We start from the raw sequence: 20941 nt of genomic DNA, 5'->3' as shown, positions 1-20941 counted from the left end.
AAACAAGTCATTTATAAAAAGACTGATGGCACCTGTATTCATAGCAACTGGTTTCTATCTAATGAATTGTATAACTGTAATCATAAATATAATACATTATGTGTCTGACATTCATTCATGCAATGATATTCAATTGGGGTACAATATTTATTTATTAATAATTGTACACCTATTTGAAAGCTGGCAGCCTGTACATTTGTTACCTTCACTACCTTCTTCCATATGGATACATTTTCTGTTCTGATCTCAACAAGTCTGGACAAACTACCGAGTAGGGACCAATCAGAGGCTGCATTTTAATGATGTCATCATGTAGATTTCTTACAATGTATTTAACAGCATTTGAAAACAATACAAATACAAAACACAAGTATTTTGATTAAAAAAAATATGAAGCCATTTTTATAAACCCTAATACATATATCATAAATACTGCTCATCCCGGCCTATTTAAGGAAGCAAAATGGAAAATAAAATTGCAAACTATATAAAAAATATATATATATATATATATATGTATATATATATATATATATATATATATATATATATATATATATGTGTATGTCAAAAGATTGCTGTTCACTATAAAGTTTAGAACAAGACGTTTATGTCTATTAACTCGTCTTTTCATTTACACATGTTTCTGCTTTATGTATTTATTAGTTTATTGTAATAATTCATAAAATATATGTTAAATAGAGGTTAACTTTATTCATTATCATTGTTTTTTTGTCTTTTATGTTTCATTATTATTAATGAATCGAATAATAGTTACATAGAAGTTGAATTTATTTACTAATGACTTTATTAAAAGTAATCATCTTTATTATTAAGATTATTTGACACATTTTGTCTGTTTTTTATTCAAAAATTAAATAAAAATAAATAATAAATAAAAAAATCAGTCAAGTTGACTTTAATCATTAATTACTTATAATAAAATAATCAAATCCATTATAAATAAAAAAATGATTATAAAATTATATTGACACGAAACATTACACAATGAAAGTAAACAATAACAAATGCTCAAAATCAACATTTATTTGGGAGGATTTTTCAAATTCTGGGAAAATTAAAATGTAATATAAAAAAATAAAGAATAAAACGTGACCCGTGCTGTGGCGGAAATGACGTCACACGTTTAATTCACTTCTGGTGTGAGTTTTGTCAGTCCTGGAAGCGCGCTAGTTGTCAGGGGAATGTTGGACGCGTGTATTTACTGTTTGTTTTCACCTCTGGCTTTTCTTTAATCCGAACAGTGTGGAAACATGGTGTTCTACTTCACCAGCGCCGGTGAGAACTGTTTTATATCTAAACCGAAAAAACTTAGCGCGATCTGATAAAGCCGTAAAAATGCTATTTATCCGCTCGTATTCGGGTAAGTCCCGCCTCTCAGGCTACGATTGGCTGGTGCTAGCCGGTGCTATGCTGCGATTGGATGTTTATCGGCGAAGGTGTGAACTGGTAGCCAATCAGAGTTTAGGAGGCGGGATTTTTGTCGGAATATGGATAGGGAGAAATAACGTTATAACGTAGAGTAAAACATGGAGTAAAGTGAACTGCAGGAAGAATTACGATTATAAAGTGTATGTTTAATGACAAGAGGAACAAAATGTTGCTTTAGAAAGTTTTTAGTCTGGATAAATATATCCGACTTTATCTATCTATCTATCTATCTATCTGTCTATCTGTCTAACTGTCTAACTGTCTTTATTTCTTTAAATGAAAACTAAAGCTAATGTAGAGAATATATATCTTTTTTGCTTGTTTATACATACATGTATATAAACAAGTAAAAATGAAAATACACTCACAGCATAGAAAAAAGTACACACACACACACACATGGAACACACACACACACACACACACACACAGACAACATAGAACACACACAACATAGAACACACACACGGAATACACACAACATAGTACACACACATGAAATACACACAACATGGTATACGCATGAAACACACACAGCATAGAACACACAACATGAAATACACACAACATGAAATACACACAACATAGAACACACAACATGAAATACACACAACATGAAATACACAACATAGAACACACACAACATGAAACACACAACATGAAATACACACAACATGAAATACACAACATAGAACACACAACATGAAATACACACAACATAGAACACACAACATGAAATACACACAACATGAAATACACACAACATGAAATACACACAACATGAAATACACACAACATAGAACACACAACATAGAACACACAACATGAAATACACACAACATGAAATACACACAACATGAAATACACACAACATGGAACACACACAACATAGAACACACAACATGGAACACACATGAAATACACACACGTGTGTAGGTATAGAGGAATAATCAACACATGGTGTTTGAGGAAGATCTGTTACTGTTCCTATTTGACGATTATAAATATTTCTATAACAATTTATCATCTAAAAAACTTTCTTTCGGCTTCTCCCGTTAGGGGTCGCCACAGCGGATCCTCCGCATGTTTGATTAGGCACATGTTTTTACGCTGGATGCCCTTCCTAACGCAACCCTCCCCATTTATCCGAGCTTGGGACCGGCACCTATTGGGGAAATATCAGTGTTTCTCCTTTGATTCTAGTTGAATTATGTGCTTAGACTCTCTCTAGATTCCCTCACATGCCTTTTGACTTGACTTCTAAAATACTGTGTGCATGGGCAGTTGAAGACACATAAACAAACTCATAACCCAGTCAGAAGGCATGTCATCTAAACCTTGTGTGTGTGTGTGTGTGTGTGTGTGTGTGTGTGTGTGTGTGTCCATTTAGGATGCTTGAATTGTCAATCAGTACAAAACATTTTCCTTCAAAGATAGAGAGATAGATAGACCTAATCTACCATTACCAAAACATTAAGGTTTCACTGGAGCTGTGGTGGTGTGAGTTTGGTATAGTGAACATTAGACTGTTGAATGAAAACTGACTTTATGGCAGATTCTGAACTTTTTTTTTTTTTTAATCTCGATTACAGCAGTCACGCCGCCCTACACCATCTACATGGGGAAAGACAAATATGAAAGTAAGTGCTTGTTCTCACACACAACGACTTTTGCGCTATTCTTTTCGGATGGTTGCACGTTAATGACACCGATTTCCTTTCCTTAACAGACGAGGACCTCATAAAATACGGATGGCCTGAGGACATTTGGTAAGCGAGCCGTGGTGCAGAGAGACTAAAACCTGCAACACGAAGATGAGCTCATACACAGAATTAATGTTTCATGCAAAGACTTTCTTATTTATGACCATCTGGAAGAAAACCTATGATCTGAATGAAATAGAAAGTTGACTTCACCAGTGTATTTTTAATGGTGGGGGAAGTGGTAGTCTAGTTGTTAAGACTTCAGATTGGAAGATCATGAGTTTTAATCCCAGCCCCACCAATCTAGTAGGCCCTTGAGCATGGCCCTTAACCCAGAATTGCTTAGTTGTATAGAGGAGATCATTTTAAGTCTCTCTGGATAAGGGCATCGGCCAAATGCTATGAACGTAAATCTTAAATTTTCTATTCGTGTCTCCAAGTTTGTTAGAGGTATATGGAGAAAATTGTTTGTGCCTATTTGAAACCGCCCTTTAACAATAAAAAAGTGTTACTATTGTGTGTTCCTATTTGTTTAAACCTAATCCTAACTCATTGCATGCATAATCTTGGATTTGGCACTAACTAAGATCAAGCTTGCGCATAAGTTTGTCACATTCGATGGTGATAAGTGTAAAATACTATAATCTGTGTGTTACAAACCTTTGTGTTTCAGGTTTCACGTGGATAAACTGTCCTCTGCACACGTATACCTGAGATTGCCCAAGGTACATTGCCCTGATTATTTAATAGTTCTTCTATTGATTATAATTATAGTGAGCTGGAGGTAGCAGAGCTGAAGATACTGAGATGTTCATTAGTAGTGATGAGGATGGACAGATTAGAAACAAGTTTATTAGAGGGACAGTGCATGTTTTGGAGACAAGGTGAGGGAGACATGTGCAGAGAAGGGACATGGGGTATATCAGTAGGAGAATGCTGAGGATGGAGCCACCAGGAAGGAGGAAAAGAGAAGGCCAAGGAGGAGGTTTATGGATGTGGTGAGGGAGACATGCAGGTAGTTGGTGTGAAAGAGGCAGATGTAGAGGACAGGGAGGTATGGAGACGGATGATCCACTGTGGCGACTCCTAAGCAGCGGAAAGAAGATAAATTATAATGTAATTTTTATTTTGTGTGTGTGTGTAAAGGGAAAGACGATAGACGACATACCCAAAGAGGTCCTGATCGACTGTGCGCAACTCGTAAAGAACAACAGCATTCAAGGTAAAATCGTATTGGAATGTTTTTTTTTTTGTACAGATTAATTGTTGCCGTATATCGCATATCCACTAGAACGCCATTAATTTGCATCGAAATAACGTATTCCAGTTCAACTAATTAGTTCAAATATCACTGTTACATTATTATCATTAAATGTGTTAAAATAAATAAAAAGCACCAACAAACCTACCAATTCATTATTCATATATTTTGAAGTATGTTACTGTTTTGTTTTGAAACAAATGATTACGTAGCCCAGAGTGATTTACAATTTCTCGCCAGATTTCCCCGATAAATCATCTCTTATACAGGTCAAGGTTCACTTTTCTGAGTATGAAAATTTTCTCGTAAGACAGAATTTAACGAACTGGATTTTCATACCACATTTCATGTGGCTTATAAATTGGGAATAAATTGATTCCATTGTTTTTGTAAGTATTTTGTCTGGGACTAACACATAACTGATTTGCCACTGACAGGCTGTAAAATGAACAACGTCAACATCGTTTACACGCCGTGGGGCAACCTGAAGAAAACCGGAGACATGGACGTGGGCCAGATTGGCTTCCATCGCCAGAAAGAGGTACACGTTGTAGAACACGATGAACAAGTTTAGCTGATCAGCCAAGAGATGCCATTCTGTAATAAATTATTTTTCATACACTGAACTGTATAGTTGCATCAGTCAAAACAAAGAAGGGAATTTATTCTTTAGTTTTTTTTTGGAAAATGCCTTTATATATAGTTCTTCAGTGATGTCTTTGTGTTGAAGTTTCGTGTAAGAGACAGTAGGGTTTTTCAGACTGCGTGTTATCATTGTTCTAAAACTCACGTTTAACCCAGAATACTTCCAGTGTACTATAGATCTGATCAAAACATTTAATGATGTATGAGCATCATTATTTATTTATGACTGTTGTGCCATCGACAGGTAAGAACCGTGTCTGTAGAAAAGAAAATCAACGAAATCGTCAATCGGTTGGAGAAGACGAAGGAGGAGAAATACCCCGATCTGGCAGCTGAGAAAGAGTCCCGAGAAAGAGAGGACCGGAACGAGAAGAAGGCTCAGATTCAGGAGATTAAGAAAAAAGAAAAGGAAGAAGTGAAGAGAAAAAAGGAGCAGGAGGAGTTGAGGTAACACACGGATCAACATTCAGTAAATCGTAAAACTAAAAGCTTATAGAAATGACATTGTTTCATTTTATTTCTGCATAATTAAGCGTGCAGATTAAATGCGTGTCTTTTACAGGAATTATTCATCACTTATGAAGAGCGAGAAAATGACCACAAACGAGGTAGAACCTTCATTTTTTTTTTTCCTGTTTGCACCCCTTTTTGTTCTAATCTATCTGTATTGTTATATATTTTTATAAAAATTAGCTTCATTGCTATTAGTCGTGATGTAGAAAAACATACTCTAAATAAGTCCTAGACCAAAATGACACAAATAGTAATGAAATACTTCTGTTCAATGTCTAATTTATTGAAATATCAAGTTCTAAATCAATAACATCAAATGGCATCAAGTTAAAACAAAACAACAAATTATAGTGTAGTTGTCAGGGACACTAAATTTAATTTACTTGCCCCAATGTGCATATTTGAATTCTTATTTATAACAGAAAATAATAAATGGAGATTAATAAAGAACACACAAAAATATTGAAATCCTGCAGTTCATCCTTCCCCACCTGTCATGTCTTTATTCTCCACTAGAGGCGCACAACCAACATTTTGAGAACCACTGCACCATACAATGAAATTGTAGACATAAAGGACAAAAAAAAGTGTGTGCATATATAATATAAATAAGTTTAAATATATTGTATATATAGTGTATTATAAATGTACAATATGATCTGTAATCATGGAAGGACATGCAGAGGTAGATTGGGACCATGTTGTTGGTCCCAGATTAAAGGCGTATACGTGTGTTTGCAAAACATGCAGATGTCGTCTGTAACCTGCCTGTGTGTGTGTGTGTGTGTGTGTGTGTGTGTGTGTGTGTGTGTGTGTTTGTGGTATGTTTTACATTTCTTTTAGTTTGGTGATATAATACTTACATATCTGTGAAGTATTGTGCATTTTTTCTGTTGGAGATCAGAAAATCAGGGTTTATTGATTTCTTGTCATAATAAAGCATACTTTAATGAAATGTGCTACAGTGCGTTCAGAAAGCATTCAGACCCCTTAATTTTTTGCCCACATGTTCCTGATGCATGCACCCAAATGTAAACACCTTTAAGTATTTTTTCTTATTAATCTATACTACTCAAAAATCTGATTTGTGCAAACATATATGTGCAAATGTACACACACACTTGTGTGCAAAATCTTTAAACTTTACTATTCATTTTTTTTTTAGGATGGTAACGATTCTGACGATTTTATGTAACTGGAGGAAAAAGGAAAACAATCTGCGAAGCAGGCCAGACATCTGTAAACCATGCGCATGCGCAGAGGAACAATGTGCCACAGTGTGCACTGTAATGGAAGAACTTGCTTGTTGTGCATCTTAAACATAAACATGTGCCAAATAAAATCATGGAGCAAATTCACCAATGGCTTCTTTAAAAAAATATATAACAGACAAGGAAAAAGCAACAACTGATATGACAGGGCTGTTGATGAAGCATTTCTGTTGATTTTCTCCTGTACAAAATTTGATATTGTGCTTTGGAGGATTGGAATCGCATGGTGTAATTATTCCCTGATAATGCAGCAGTGACATGTTTTCTTTCCAGATTTTTACAGATCAGGGTTTGGATGCTGTTTTTTTCACTGATTGTGTAGATTCATTGTTGTACATCTCGGCGCAATTTTTCTTTATTTTTCTTTTTTCAGTGATGAGAGCCAGATGCTAATGCAAGCATAATGATTGTGTGATGCATGGCAGTGTATTCTAGCCCTGGCTCATTTCCTGTTTAATGTCTAATGGATGCAAAACAATTCATTAACAATACCAATAAACCTTTTACAGGCTCATGGTTGATTCTAGGGATTTTATTTCACAGATGCTGTAATATTTTTACATTACGTCAGAATTGGGTCAATTTTATCTGGGAAGTTAATACAGGCTATTATTACATATATTTTTTAATGATCTGTATTTTATCGTGGGTCAAATGCTATCAAATGACATCAATTTATGAAAATGTACTTTATATTGTAACCTACAAGACCCTAAAATCTGTGTCTACGTTCCTGAAATCTGTTGTCAGACATCATATACCTGCATTTTGCATATTTTGTTTGTTTCATTGCTCAAATTCCTTTGATATATTAATATATCTAGAACATCAGCAACCTGGATGGAAGAAATCAATGTTTTAAACATTGGTACACATTTTACTGTTACGCTGTAAGATTTAAAGTGATTAATGGCTAAAAAGAAAAGAGTCAGTGGTCAATCAGAGCTATATTTTCTCTTGTGATGTGTTATATTTGCATAAGATGCATATCCAGATATAGGAAATTTAGAGCACTCATTTGAATAGGTTTGCATTCCCAGTTGACGGTCAGTATTTTTACAACAATTGTTAGCATTTCCTTGTATGTGAGCTTATGAATAACGTTTTCTGATTTATTTCTGGTAATATTGTTCATTATGTTCATGTTACAGGTTAAAGATCCCCCTGCAGTGAATATACAGCATTTGGCAGACGCCCTCATCCAGAGTGACTTATAATTATTTACCCTATACAACTGACCAGTTGAGGGTTCAGGTTCGTTCTCAAAGAACGCAGCAGTGGCATTGTAATGGTTCCCGGGATTTTAATTCATCACCTTATGAGCAGATGTCCAACATCTTAACCACTGTGATAAATTGTTGTCTAGTTACATGATCCAAATAGGGATTGTGCTTCGATTTCATGTTTCTAAGAAAAAGTACAACCTCACTTCAAGGTACACTTTCAGGTATAAAGGAGCCACACTGCCATTCCTTGTTTCTGAGGCAGTAACTCCAAGAAAACATGTATTGTGTTATAGAGAGTTTCCTCTCCATGGGAAGGTGCATGTTGTGTATCATTGTAGGGTCCTGCTTCACACCCAGTATTCTTGGGATGGGCTCTGAATCCACAAAGACAATGACTGGTTATAACTAATTTCCTGAGATTGAATAGCTTTAAATGGCATTAAAACCCAATGCAAATGCTACTTTTTGTATATAAAATTATTTCTAAGGCAGAAAGATGCATACTAGAGGTACACTGGACACCCCATAGACAAGGCCAAGTTTTTTTTATTGTACACAATTCTTTAGGAGACTGTAAGAATAATAAAACAGTAAACACAATATATATAATAATACATTATACACCAGCCAATCAGAGAGGAGTATTTTTCCGCATTCGTTGTTAAAACCAATCAGATCTTCACTTTCACTTTTAAGCCTGAACGAAACTGAAAAGCGAAAGTAGACGCTGGTTTTGCGCAGGACAGGGTTACAGGAGATATAATAAGGACATCTAGCGTTTCTATAACGTGTTTAATAAGGGAACTTTATTCTTCAACACAACTACAATGGCATTGTATTGGAAGCGATTTAAAAGTTGGGATTCTAACCCATTCTTCAAGACCATATTTGTGACCAGAGTTTATTTTGAGCCTCATGCAAATGTCAAGAAACTCCGTAGTGAAATCATTTCACATCTAAAGATTAATAACAAAGTGAAAGTAGTAGAAAGTAATGAGAAGGATTGTGATGTCAAAGTGGTCTTCTGTCCGATCGTCTCGCGCGCTGGAACCGACATTGAAGCAGCTCTGTCACGCCTTACACGTGAGTTCAAATAATACTATTGTAATGTGGTACAGAAGGACATGGAGCATGCAGTTATAGCATCTGGTCTAATTCCTGAAAATGGATTCGTGTGCAGGTGCAGTCGTTTATCTGTTTCTTTCATGCACAAATTTATTTGGAAAATAGGCAGAAAGAATTATAGCAAAGGTTTCAGTGATTATCTCATATATATATATATATATATATATATATATATATATATATATATATATATATATATATATATATATATATATATATTATGTAATTGTCAGTCATTTTTATAGACACTCCCAGATAGCCAAATGCCCAGATGCCTGTTTACTCTTTACCCATCCCCAAACCCCCACAAAACCCAACAAAACAAAACAACAAAAACATGTAAAAGAAAGAATAAAAAAAACCATGAACCAATCCTGTGCAAATCAAATTAGAGACAATGTGATAAGACCATTTTTTGCATGGATTTTAATAGCTTTATAAGAGAAAGCGAGTCATATGTGATATGTTATTTCCTTGTGCCTTTTTTATTTCAATTTTTATCATTCAACATTCTCCTCTCTATTTCATCAAATTCACCTTGCTCCTCAGCGCATTCATCAAATTGCCACATTCACCATATAAGTTAAATGACCTATTTATTCCATGAAAAAAGTAAATGAGGACATTTTGGCAGAATTATCTGTTAATTAATAATTAATTTAAAGCAGTGCATTTATTTACAAAAGTGATTAAACTGACCTGAATTCAAGCAAAAACATTTTTTTCAGTGCTTTTGTAAAATGTTAAAATAATTAAGTCAATTTGGGTAAATTAAATCTAATATAATTGAGCCAAGCCCAATTGTTTAAATATTTCTTTATTTTTCTAATCCAATTAGTTTGAAAATTTGACGGTGAAAGTATATTATTCACTTGAAATTCTTTTATTTTACTATTTTTAGATGAGAAGCCCACTATTATGATTGTACTTCACCACATTTGACCCAGAGCACATTGCACCAAGCAGCAGCAGCTGGGATATAAAAAATGTGATGATGGTGGACGTCTTGTTTCATGAGAATTCAGGACTGCTGAATTCTTCGAAGAATAAGAAAGCCATAGAAAGTGCCAAAAACTACCTACAGAAATTCTCTAAACCTCACCGTGTTGTAAGTATCAATTTGTTGTAATTATTGTTACAATTAATTCAGATTTTTTTTAAATCCATCTATAGATCCATGTTTTCTAGCTCCTGTTATCACATAGCTTATTACTGAAGACTCAATAAATTTAATAAATCAACAAATTTCTGACATTAGAGCTTTTCCCTCAAATGTCAAATATATTGTATTTCTCTTTACAGGAAAACTCATTATATGAACAAACATCTGTTTTAGATTGTCAAAATGCAAAACAATATTTTTGTTTATTTCTAGGTCTGCAGGGTGCAGCGAATTAGCTATTAGTATAGAAACTGTTATATCAGCTATATGCTGCTATAGAAAATCAATCAATAGCTTCTGATTAATCAAATTTGAGAAACATTCCTATGAAATATAAGATAAAATATTTATGAATGCATATTGAATTAATGAACATTTGTTGCAGGTAAGGAAGCGGATATGTGCTGGTCTAATTGTTACAGCTGGTGTAATGTTCATCTACCGCTTTTTTCCTTGGGATGCATTTCCACATGATCCTATATGGCATATACTGGAAAGTACTGATTCAGATGAGTTTTAGATAAGATTTAGATAAGCGCTCTCAAACAACAATGTATTAGTATCCAAAAGCCTTACATTAGTTGCAGTCACATATATGGTGTATGGTCTCTGGATCATTGTTATTTGTGTCCTGTATTTCTGCTTTGCTGACTGTACATACTGTAAATAAAATGCTAAAAACGTGGGTGTGACTTTGCTTTTCTTGAGAAATAATGTAGAAAACATGGCTTCTTTTCAAGGCACTAGGTGTCAGCATGTACTTTCGTATTGCCCATGCCCTGGTAAGTCAAGTCAAGTCAAGTTTATTTCTATAGCGCTTTTCACAACAGACATTGTCTCAAAACAGCTTTACAGAAATCAACAGTCAAGGTTAATGTTGTGCGTTTATCCCTGATGAGCAGCCATGGCGACTGTGGCAAGGAAAAACTCCCTTAGATGTTATGAGGAAGAAACCTTGAGAGGAACCAGACTCAAAAGAGGAACCCATCCTCATTTGGGGGACATCAAGAGTTTGATTATAAAGCTTTTAAACACTCCAGGAGGTCCAATGTCAAAACTCCACACATGACGTGGGATCCAGCTGGGGACTGGTACATCTCTGGGTGGTACGGGAAGTTTACGGGGGCCGCATCTATTTCTTTAAAGGTCCATAATCTTCATGAGGTGGGACGTGACTGGAGCTAGGATGGGGAGAGAAAGAGAAGCAGTGGAGAGGAATTAGCGTAGCTGCTGTTCATGATATTAACAGCACAAGTTGATAATGTGCATGTGATCAGATATTCTGGAGCACAGGTTTATGATATGTGATGTGTGTTATATGTAGGCTTTGCTAAAAAGATACGTTTTTAATTTGCACTTAAAATGGGAGAGTGTGTCTAAGCTAAGTGTATGTTTTAGTGCTGAGACTCACATTTATGAAATTTCCATCAAGCAACTTGACTTCTAATGCAGTCACAAAAGAAAGGAGTCTTTTTTCAAAGGAGGCATTTTGACACTGATAGAGCTCAAGGCCAGCCTGGATACTGCAACTTTTACAGACCATAGACTTAGCTGAATGGTTGCTCCAGTTTACTTTTACAGAAAAGATTTAGTCATTGCAAAGCATATGACATGGCCTTGGCATTACCTAATACTGACTAGGAGTTTATAGCTTAAACAAGTAAGCTGCCAGGAAAGTTGGTGATTATAATTATTGTTGAGTTACACCACACAAAATTATTATAAGCAATATACATGTAAAGGTTTTTTTAAGTGTTTAGATTTTATAGTAAATAAATACATTATGAGCATAAAACTTTGCCCAAAATATACCACATGCTCAGTCATATGGTGCGCTTTGTGGGGGGAAATTGAGGTTATGTATGGCTCCACTAACCCACAATGGTCCATTAGTTTCATGCTTAAAAAAAATATAAACAAGTTCTCCATAGTTCTGGTGTCAGGGTTTTGACCAAGAGTAGGAAGCAGAAGCAACTCAATCATAGTCTTAATTTAAAGTATGAAAACTAACATGAGTCTGGAAGAATTACAAACCGTAACCCCGGTATAGTTCCTAATACAGGTAGTATCCGTAATGCAGGTATAGGGGATAATCCGTAAAGAGAGTATAATCCAGACCGTGAGTATAAACACGGAGCCAGGAGCATGAACCAGCGGTGAATGCTGGCGATAAGGAATCTGGTAAGTCACTATAGCCATCTAAGAGATCCGACAGCGAGTGGTGTCGGAGCATGGGCTTATAAAGGGGTACCAGGTAATGCGGAACAGGTGTCGGCAATTAGCACCGGGAGCAGCTGAAAGAGAGCTACGGAGGGGTGTGGCAGGGGAATCCCTGACATCTGGCTACACACACCAACAGCTAAGGACCACACACACACACACACACACACACACACACACACACACACACACAAACTTAACATTAGTAAGAAGACTATAGTTGGTGGGTGGTGTGGAGTGCCACACAAATATAAATGGATGTACCCTTCAACCACGCTCCCTCATGCTGGCATTGACTCCTACAAAAGCAAACAAGGCCATAAAATGCAGGCGGAGGAGAACGACTTTGGAGATGAGCTGCTGTGATAAAAGGAAAAATATGGTGCACACATGGGGCTGATTGACCAGTTCATGCACCAGGGGGTGGAGAGTCAGATAGACAGCAAGGAATTGCATTGGATGCCATTAAAAACAACAGTTAAAGGGTTATGAACATAGAGTAACACGCTTTAGATAGCATTCTCATTGACTCGGTTAGTTTAACATAAATAAGACTCAATGTAAATACTATACAATACACCCATACTGAATAGTTAAGAATACATGACTTCCTGACAGGGTTATACTTAGATTTTTTTAAATATGGCAACCTGTTATATGTTTTTTTTTATAGAAACTTAAAGTTCCTTCTCTAACTTCGCTCAGTGTTTTACTATGGGAATCGCTTAGGGCATGACCAACTACGGAAGTTCCTATGACACCACTTCTGTCTTGACAGACAGGTCGACCGGCGATCAGGCTCCACCACACCTTTATTCCTCAGGTCCACCCCTTATAATATCATTCCTGGCTGGTTTTTGCTAAACTGTTCATCGTGCGGGCCGTCATTGATTCCGCCACTGAACGCGAGACTAGTCATACAGGATCGTATGTGCATCGTGTGCATGGGCCTGAAGCATGTTTAAACATAGCTTGCGAACCCGCAAGCATGCGTTCAATGCGGTCAATGCCGGTGAAAGTTTCGGAGAGACGGCTGAGAGTGCTGGTGGCTAACCAACAAGACCCATGACTGTCCGGTGCTGCCACAAAGCTACGAGCTACCACGAGATGGGCGGACTTGATGGAGGCCGAATTGCCGGTCAAGACCCCAGAGCGAAGGGGACTCAGCCTTGCAGGCGAACGGTAACCTGCATGAGGTATGCAAGCGAACCGCGGCTAAGCTAGGCCTAGCTTGGACTGTGGGCCAGGACGTGGAGGGAGCTAAAAGAGACCTTTATGATGGGAAAAGGCTGCCGCTTGCTCAACCTGCAGCTAGACAGCTCCTGCCCGCCGTGCCGGCTTGCATGAAGAGATGTCTCACTATTGGTCTAGCCCCTTCAATTCAAGCTTCCCGTGAAAGGGTGTTCTAAGCTGGAGATTCAAGGGACGGGAGAGCTGGGGTTTACCAGACCCCAAGCGGTAGAGTCTTTGGTGGCCTACCACCTCCATCCGAATCAGCGCTCTATTTTTACCTCCTTTTAAATTTTGCTGTCAGGCAAAATGGAAAGGCTGACGGCGTTTATCCATCAGAGAATGTACATATACGTGGCACAGTCAGTTTGCTCACTAAACGCGGTGATTTTACTGTTTGCGTACCAGGCATAGGTTTTGGAGGAGATGGGGGGACAGCTCGACACGGGAGTACCGAACCCGGCACTCTGGGACAAGATTTGTGTGGTAAATGATCTGATGCTGCGCTCTGCACGAGGCGCGATTCAAAGATTGGACGCCTCGCGATTCAAAGATTGGACGGCTCGGGACCATGGGTGAAGCATTCATTTGTGGCCATGGCAGCTAGAAACCGTCCGCCCCACCCTAAGGGTGCAACCTGCCATGCGTATGTTCCCCTATCCTCCTTTCTCCACCTGCAAAGAAAATGAGAAGGGAACACAGCGCGGTTCTGAGTTCCGTAAGGGCTTGCTCCCTAAGTTCTCCTCGGGTTCGAGGAACAAGGGAAACTGTTCAGTATCACCAAGCACCCCCCTAGTATCACCGCTGGAGGGCGTGCTCGCTCTTACTGCGGAGCCCAGCGCGGTGATGGTTGTGACGTCATCAACGCATGACCAAAGTTGTTTACACTGGGGTTTTTGCGTGCCTTTCAGAGCGACTTATGTTCCAGGCATATGGAACAGGGGTGCGGATTTGTTGTCCAAGGAAAACCCCCTGTACGGGGAATGGAAACTGCACACCCAAGTGTTGAAGCAGTTAGGGCTGAGCTGCCGTAGATCTCTTCGCTTAGTGAGAAAACGCTCAGTGTCCTCTTTATGGGACACTCTAAGGGACAAAGATGCACTGTTGGGTGTGGACGCTTTAGCCCACCCATGGCCAAATGTCCTTCTATATGAATTCCCTCCACTAAGCTTGATTTCCACCACCCTAGCCAGGTTCAGGGAACTGGGCTTGTTACTGGTTCTCATAGCTTCACGCTGGGACTCCAATATAGTTCAGCTGCTGTCAGATCAGCATTGGCCACTCCCTCGACAGGGGGACCTCCTGTCCCAGGCGAGGGGGGAGATTTATCCTCCCAGACAGGATAGCTCTTTGGGCCAGGCTCGTGAGAGGTGGAACTTGAATGTGGCAGGTTTACCACCATCAGTTATACACACTATTCAGAGTGCCAGAGCCTTATCTACTCGCACATTTTACGACAATAAATGGCAAGTCGTTGAGAAGTGGTGTGGCCATTGTCACATTGTCTTTTTTCAGTGTTCTGTGGGAGACATATTGTGTTTTCTCCAGGATTTGCTGGATAAAGTCAAAGCTTTTTCTACTTTAAAAGTATATCTGGCGGCTATTTCTGCGTGTTATGTCGGGATTGGTAACAAACCTGCAGGTCGGCACCCCTTAATTAGTCGTTGTATGAAAGATAAGAAGCTGGTGTCTAGGCAGATGGTGCCTCAGTGGGATCTGTCTATGGTCTTGGAGGCTCTTTATCAACACCCTTTCGAGCTGGTGGATGGCACGAAGCTGAAATTTCTCTCTCTTCTCTCCCTGCTTGTCTCTCAGAGCTCTGCGCAATGCTTGTAGCTCTGGTGACAGCTAAGCGTGTGAGCGAGCTGCAAGCCCTGTCTGTCAGTCCATCCTGTTTACAGTTTGCCCCTGGGCTCAGGAAAGTTTCCTTTCGCCCTAACCTGGCATTTGTACCTAAAGTGTTAGATTCTTCTTATAGATGTCCCATTACAGAACTTTCAGCTTTTCACCCTCCTCTGTTCTCTTCTAGGGAGGAGGAGAGATTGATTCCTTATGCCCAGTGCAGGCTCTCCATACGTATGTCAGGAGAACGGCAGGCTTCAGGAGGAATGACCAGCTGTTTGTGTCTTGGGCTGCACCTCACAAGGGGAAGCCGTTGTGAATGCAGCGGATGTGTGTCAACTGTGTTGACATGCTACAAAAAAAAATCCTTTGCCATATGAAAGCTAAATTTTTATGATTTCCAAATGTATTTCATACCATTTCCACAAACAGTCAGTTACACGGTTATTATTCACCATTCCCAAACTTTAGAGGGGGTTGATTTTTAAGCACCACATGTCCTCCATCACCCCCGACAATATTAATAAAATATTTGGTTCAATGTCTAATTTATTGAAATATTAAGTTCTAAATCCATAACATCAAATGGCATCAAGTAAAAAAAACCAAAACAAATTATAGTGTAGATGCTTTAATTTACTTGCATTAATGACCCAAAGTGCTTGTTTGAATTTTTATTTATAACAGAAAATAATAAATGGAGATTAATAAAGAACACACAGAAAACAATATTAAAATTCTGCAGTTCATCGTGCCCCACCTGTCATGTCTTTATTCTCCACTAGAGGCAGAGGTTCTCCAGTGTTCTGCCGAGGGCACCGCTCCGCTCCAGTAACATTCAGTAAATCGTGAAACTAAAAGCTAATAGAAATGACATCATTGTTTCATTTTATTTCTGCATAATTAAGCGTGCAGATTAAATGCGTGTCTTTTACAGGAATTATTCATCACTTATGAAGAGCGAGAAAATGACCACAAACGAGGTAGAACCTTCATTTTCTTCTTTCCTGTTTGCACCCCTTTTTGTTCTAATCTATCTGTATTGTTATATATTTATAAAAATAGCTTCGTTGCTATTAGTCGTGATGTAGAAAAACATACTCTAAATAAGTCCTAGACCAAAATGACTGCACTTTAAAACTTTGCCTCATTCACAATGAAATTCCAACATAAATGTGTAATTCCGGAGTTTGTCTTATATACAGGAAACATTCGGTTACATGATTAATATTCCCCATTACCACACTTTAAAGGGGGTGGATTTCCGCACCTGTCCTTCATCACCCCCACAAATAGTAATGAAATACTTGGTTAAACGTCTAATTTATTTAAATATCAAGTTCTAAATCAATAATATCAAATGGCATCAAGTTAAAAAAAAACAACAACAAATTATAGTGTAGTTGTCGGGGACACTAAATTTAATTTACTTGACCCAATGTGCATATTTATATTTTGATTTATAACAGAAAATAATAAATGGAGATTAATAAAGAACACAAAAATATTGAAATCCTGCAGTTCATCCTGCCCCACCTGTCATGTCTTTATTCTCCACTAGAGGCGCACAACCAACATTTTAAGAACCACTGCACCATACAATGAAATTGTAGACATAAAGGACAAAAAAAAGTTATGAAGTGTCCGATATATAATATAAATAAGTTTAAATATAGTGTATATATAGTGTATTATAAATGTACAATATGATATGTAATCATGGAAGGACATGCAGAGGTAGATTGGGACCATGTTGTTGGTTGTAAAGGCGTCTACGTGTGTTTGCAAAACATGCAGATGTCGTCTGTAACCTGCCTGTGTGTGTGTGTGTGTGTGTGTGTGTGTGTGTGTGTGTGTGTGTGTGTGTGTGTGTGGTATGTTTTACAATTCTTTTAGTTTGGTGCTATAAGACTTACATATCTGTGAAGTATTGTGCCATTTCTTCTACTGGAGATCAGAAAATCAGGGTTTATTGATTTCTTGCCATAATAAAGAATACTTTAATGAAATGTGCTACAGTGCGTTCAGAAAGCATTCAGACCCCTTACAGTTGTGTTCAAAATTATTCAACCCCCAATGCTGTAAATGGTTTTAGGGAATTTAGTGTACATTTGTAATTGTATTCAGAATGAAATCCTACAAGGACTTCTTAAGAACCATATGCAACTAAAATGACATCAATTAGTTTTGTAATACAGTAGTAAATGTTTCTTTTGTGAATTCTTCATTGACATAATTATTCAACCCCTTAAAGACTACCACTCTGAAGAACAGAGGTTCAATGAAGTGTTTTCAATCAGGTATTAAAAACACCTGTGGATATCAGGGAGCAGCAATAAAGCCTAATAAGCACCAATTAGGCAGCTTTAAAATGACTGTGATACTCAGCTCCTTCTAGACATTTACTGGTGTGGTTACAAACATGGTGAGGTCAAGAGAATGGTCCAGGAAGACAAGAGAACAGGTGATTAATCTTCACAGGAAGGGCAATGGCTATAAGAAGATTGCAAAGATGTTAAACATACCAAGAGACACCATAGGAAGCATCATTTGCAAATTCAAGGCAAAGGGCACTGTTGAAACGCTACCTGGTCGTGGCAGAAAGAAGATGCTGACTTCGACTGCTGTGCGCTACCTGAAGCGTAGAGTGGAGAAAAGTCCCCGTGTGACTGCTGAGTAACTGAGAAAAGATTTGTCAGATGTGGGTACTGAAGTTTCTGCTCAGACAATACGGCGCACCCTGCGTAATGAAGGCCTCCATGCCAGAACTCCCAGGCGCACCCCCTTGCTGTCCCCAAAGAATAAGAAGAGTCGACTGCAGTATGCCAAAAGTCATGTGGACAAACCACAGAAGTTTTGGGATAGTGTTCTGTGGACTGATGAAACAAAATTAGAACTGTTTGGGCCCATGGATCAACGCTATGTTTGGAGGAGGAAGAACAAGGCCTATGAAGAAAAGAACACCTTGCCTACTGTGAAGCATGGCGGGGGGTCAATCATGCTTTGGGGCTGTTTTGCTTCTGCAGGTACTGGGAAGCTTCAGCGTGTGCAAGGTACCATGAATTCTCTTCAGTACCAGGAGATATTGGATGACAATGTGATGCAGTCCGTCACAAACCTGAGGCTTGGAAGACGTTGGACCTTTCAACAGGACAATGATCCCAAGCATACCTCCAAGTCCACTAGAGCATGGTTGCAGATTAAAGGCTGGAAGATTCTGAAGTGGCCATCGCAGTCACCAGACTTAAATCCGATTGAGAACCTCTGGTGGGACTTAAAGAAAGCAGTTGCAGTGCGCAAGCCTAAGAATGTGACTGAACTGGAGGCTTTTGCCCATGATGAATGGGCGAAGATACCCGTAGATCGCTGCAAGACACTTGTGTCAAGCTATGCTTCACGTTTAAAAGCTGTTATAACTGTAAAAGGATGTTGTACTAAGTACTAAGATTGAATGTCACTTGGGGGTTGAATAAAACTGATAATGATGTGAGCTCAGAAAAGACATTTGTGGTTATTTCATTATAAATGGTATGTTATATTTGTCTGACCTACACGTGCCTCTTTGATTTAATTGTAAGCAGGATGACTGAATGATCATAATCAATGTCAAACCGACCAAAACAATCAATTTCAGTGGGGGTTGAATAATTTTGAACACAACTGTAATTGTTTGCCCACATGTTCCTTATGCATGCACCTAAATGTAAACACCTTTAAGTATTTTTTCTTATCAATATATACTACTCAAAAATCTGATTTGTGCAAACATATATGTGCAAATGTACACACACTTGTGTGCATCTTTAAACTTTACTATAAATTTTTTTTTCAGGGTGGTAACGATTCTGACGATTTTATGTAACTGGAGGAAAAAGGAAAACGATCTGTGAAGCAGGCCAGACATCTGTAACCTATGCGCATGCGCAGAGGAACAATGTGCCACAGTGTGCACTGTAATGGAAGAACTTGCTTGTTGTGCATCTTAAATATAAACATGTGCCAAATAAAATCATGGAGCAAATTCACCAATGGCTTCTTTAAAAAAATATATAACAGACAAGGAAAAAGCAACAACTCATATGACAGGATTTTCTCCTGTACAAAATTTGATATTGTGCTTTGGAGGATTGGAATCGCATGGTGTAATTATTCCCTAACTGATAATGCAGCAGTGACATGTTTTCTTTCCAGATTTTTACAGATCAGGGTTTGGATGCTGTTTTTTTCACTGATTGTGTAGATTCATTGTTGTACATCTCGGTGCAATTCTTCTTTATTTTTTCAATGATGAGAGCCAGATGCTAATGCAAGCATAATGATTGTGTGATGCATGGCAGTGTATTCTAGCCCTGGTTCATTTCCTGTTTAATGTCTAATGGATGCAAAACAATACATTAACAATACCAATAAACCTTTTACAGGCTCATGGTTGATTCTAGGGATTTTATTTCACAGATGCTGTAATATTTTTACATTACGTCAGAATTGGGTCAATTTTATCTGGGAAGTTAATACAGGCTATTATTATATATATTTTTTTAAGATCTGTATTTTATCGTGGGTCAAATGCTATCAAATGACATCAATTTTATGAAAATGTACTTTATATTGTAACCTACAAGACGCCAAAATCTGTGTCTACATTCCTGAAAACTGTTGTCAGACATCATATACCTGCATTTTGCATATTTTGTTTCATTGCTCAAATTCCTTTGATATATTAATATATATAGAACATCAGCAACCTGGATGGAAGAAATCAATGTTTTAAACATTGGTACACATTTTACTGTTACGCTGTAAGATTGAAAGTGATTAATGGCTAAAAAGAAAAGAGTCAGTGGTCAATCAGAGCTATATTTTCTCTTGTGATGTGTTATATTTGCATAAGATGCATATCCAGATATAGGAAATTTAGAGCACTCATTTGAATAGGTTTGCATTCCCAGTTGACTATGTCAGTATTTTTACAACAATTGTTAGCATTTCCTTGTATGTGAGCTTATGAATAACGTTTTCTGATTTATTTCTGGTAATATTGTTCATTATGTTCATGTTACAGGTTAAAGTTCCCCCTGCAGTGAATATACAGCATTTGGCAGACGCCCTCATCCAGAGTGACTTATAATTATTTACCCTATACAACTGACCAGTTGAGGGTTCAGGTTCGTTCTCAAAGAACGCAGCAGTGGCATTGTAATGGTTCCCGGGATTTTAATTCATCACCTTATGAGCAGATGTCCAACATCTTAACCACTGTGATAAATTGTTGTCTAGTTACATGATCCAAA

General features: G+C 37.8%; 1 protein-coding gene and 2 long non-coding RNA genes across 3 annotated transcripts; all 3 read left to right on the top strand.

Annotated features, from left to right (window-relative positions):
- Positions 1 to 1137: 1137 nt before the first annotated feature.
- On the top strand, positions 1138 to 7359 carry ccdc25 (coiled-coil domain containing 25). Its single transcript, XM_046835627.1, has 9 exons — positions 1138 to 1299; positions 3045 to 3092; positions 3182 to 3221; positions 3829 to 3880; positions 4302 to 4377; positions 4854 to 4957; positions 5306 to 5508; positions 5624 to 5669; positions 6740 to 7359. Exons 1-9 carry the CDS (start codon positions 1275 to 1277, stop codon positions 6767 to 6769), a joined length of 624 nt encoding a protein of 207 aa, XP_046691583.1. The 5' UTR covers positions 1138 to 1274; the 3' UTR covers positions 6770 to 7359.
- A 2776-nt stretch (positions 7360 to 10135) lies between these two features.
- Positions 10136 to 11043, top strand: LOC124376506. Its single transcript, XR_006923846.1, has 2 exons — positions 10136 to 10304; positions 10744 to 11043. It is a non-coding gene; the product is annotated as an uncharacterized LOC124376506 (long non-coding RNA).
- Positions 11044 to 16472: 5429 nt separating this feature from the next.
- Positions 16473 to 19882, top strand: LOC124377284. The gene is made up of 2 exons (XR_006924082.1): positions 16473 to 16633; positions 19483 to 19882. It is a non-coding gene; the product is annotated as an uncharacterized LOC124377284 (long non-coding RNA).
- The last annotated feature ends 1059 nt before the right edge of the window (positions 19883 to 20941 follow it).

This window comes from Silurus meridionalis, chromosome 23 (genome assembly GCF_014805685.1).
Source record: "Silurus meridionalis isolate SWU-2019-XX chromosome 23, ASM1480568v1, whole genome shotgun sequence".
Lineage (NCBI taxonomy): Eukaryota > Metazoa > Chordata > Actinopteri > Siluriformes > Siluridae > Silurus > Silurus meridionalis.
Note: the sequence above shows the minus strand (reverse complement) of the source record. Positions and strands in the feature narration are given on the sequence as shown.

What these genes read in the sequence shown, in the direction of transcription:
- ccdc25 (XM_046835627.1), top strand. Translation starts at nt 1,275, where the DNA reads ATGGTGTTCTACTTCACCAGCGCCG. An exon ending in GGATGGCCTGAGGACATTTG is followed by an intron (nt 3,222 to 3,828) that starts GTAAGCGAGCCG and finishes TTTGTGTTTCAG; the next exon opens with GTTTCACGTGGATAAACTGT. An exon ending in TATACCTGAGATTGCCCAAG is followed by an intron (nt 3,881 to 4,301) that starts GTACATTGCCCT and finishes GTGTGTGTAAAG; the next exon opens with GGAAAGACGATAGACGACAT.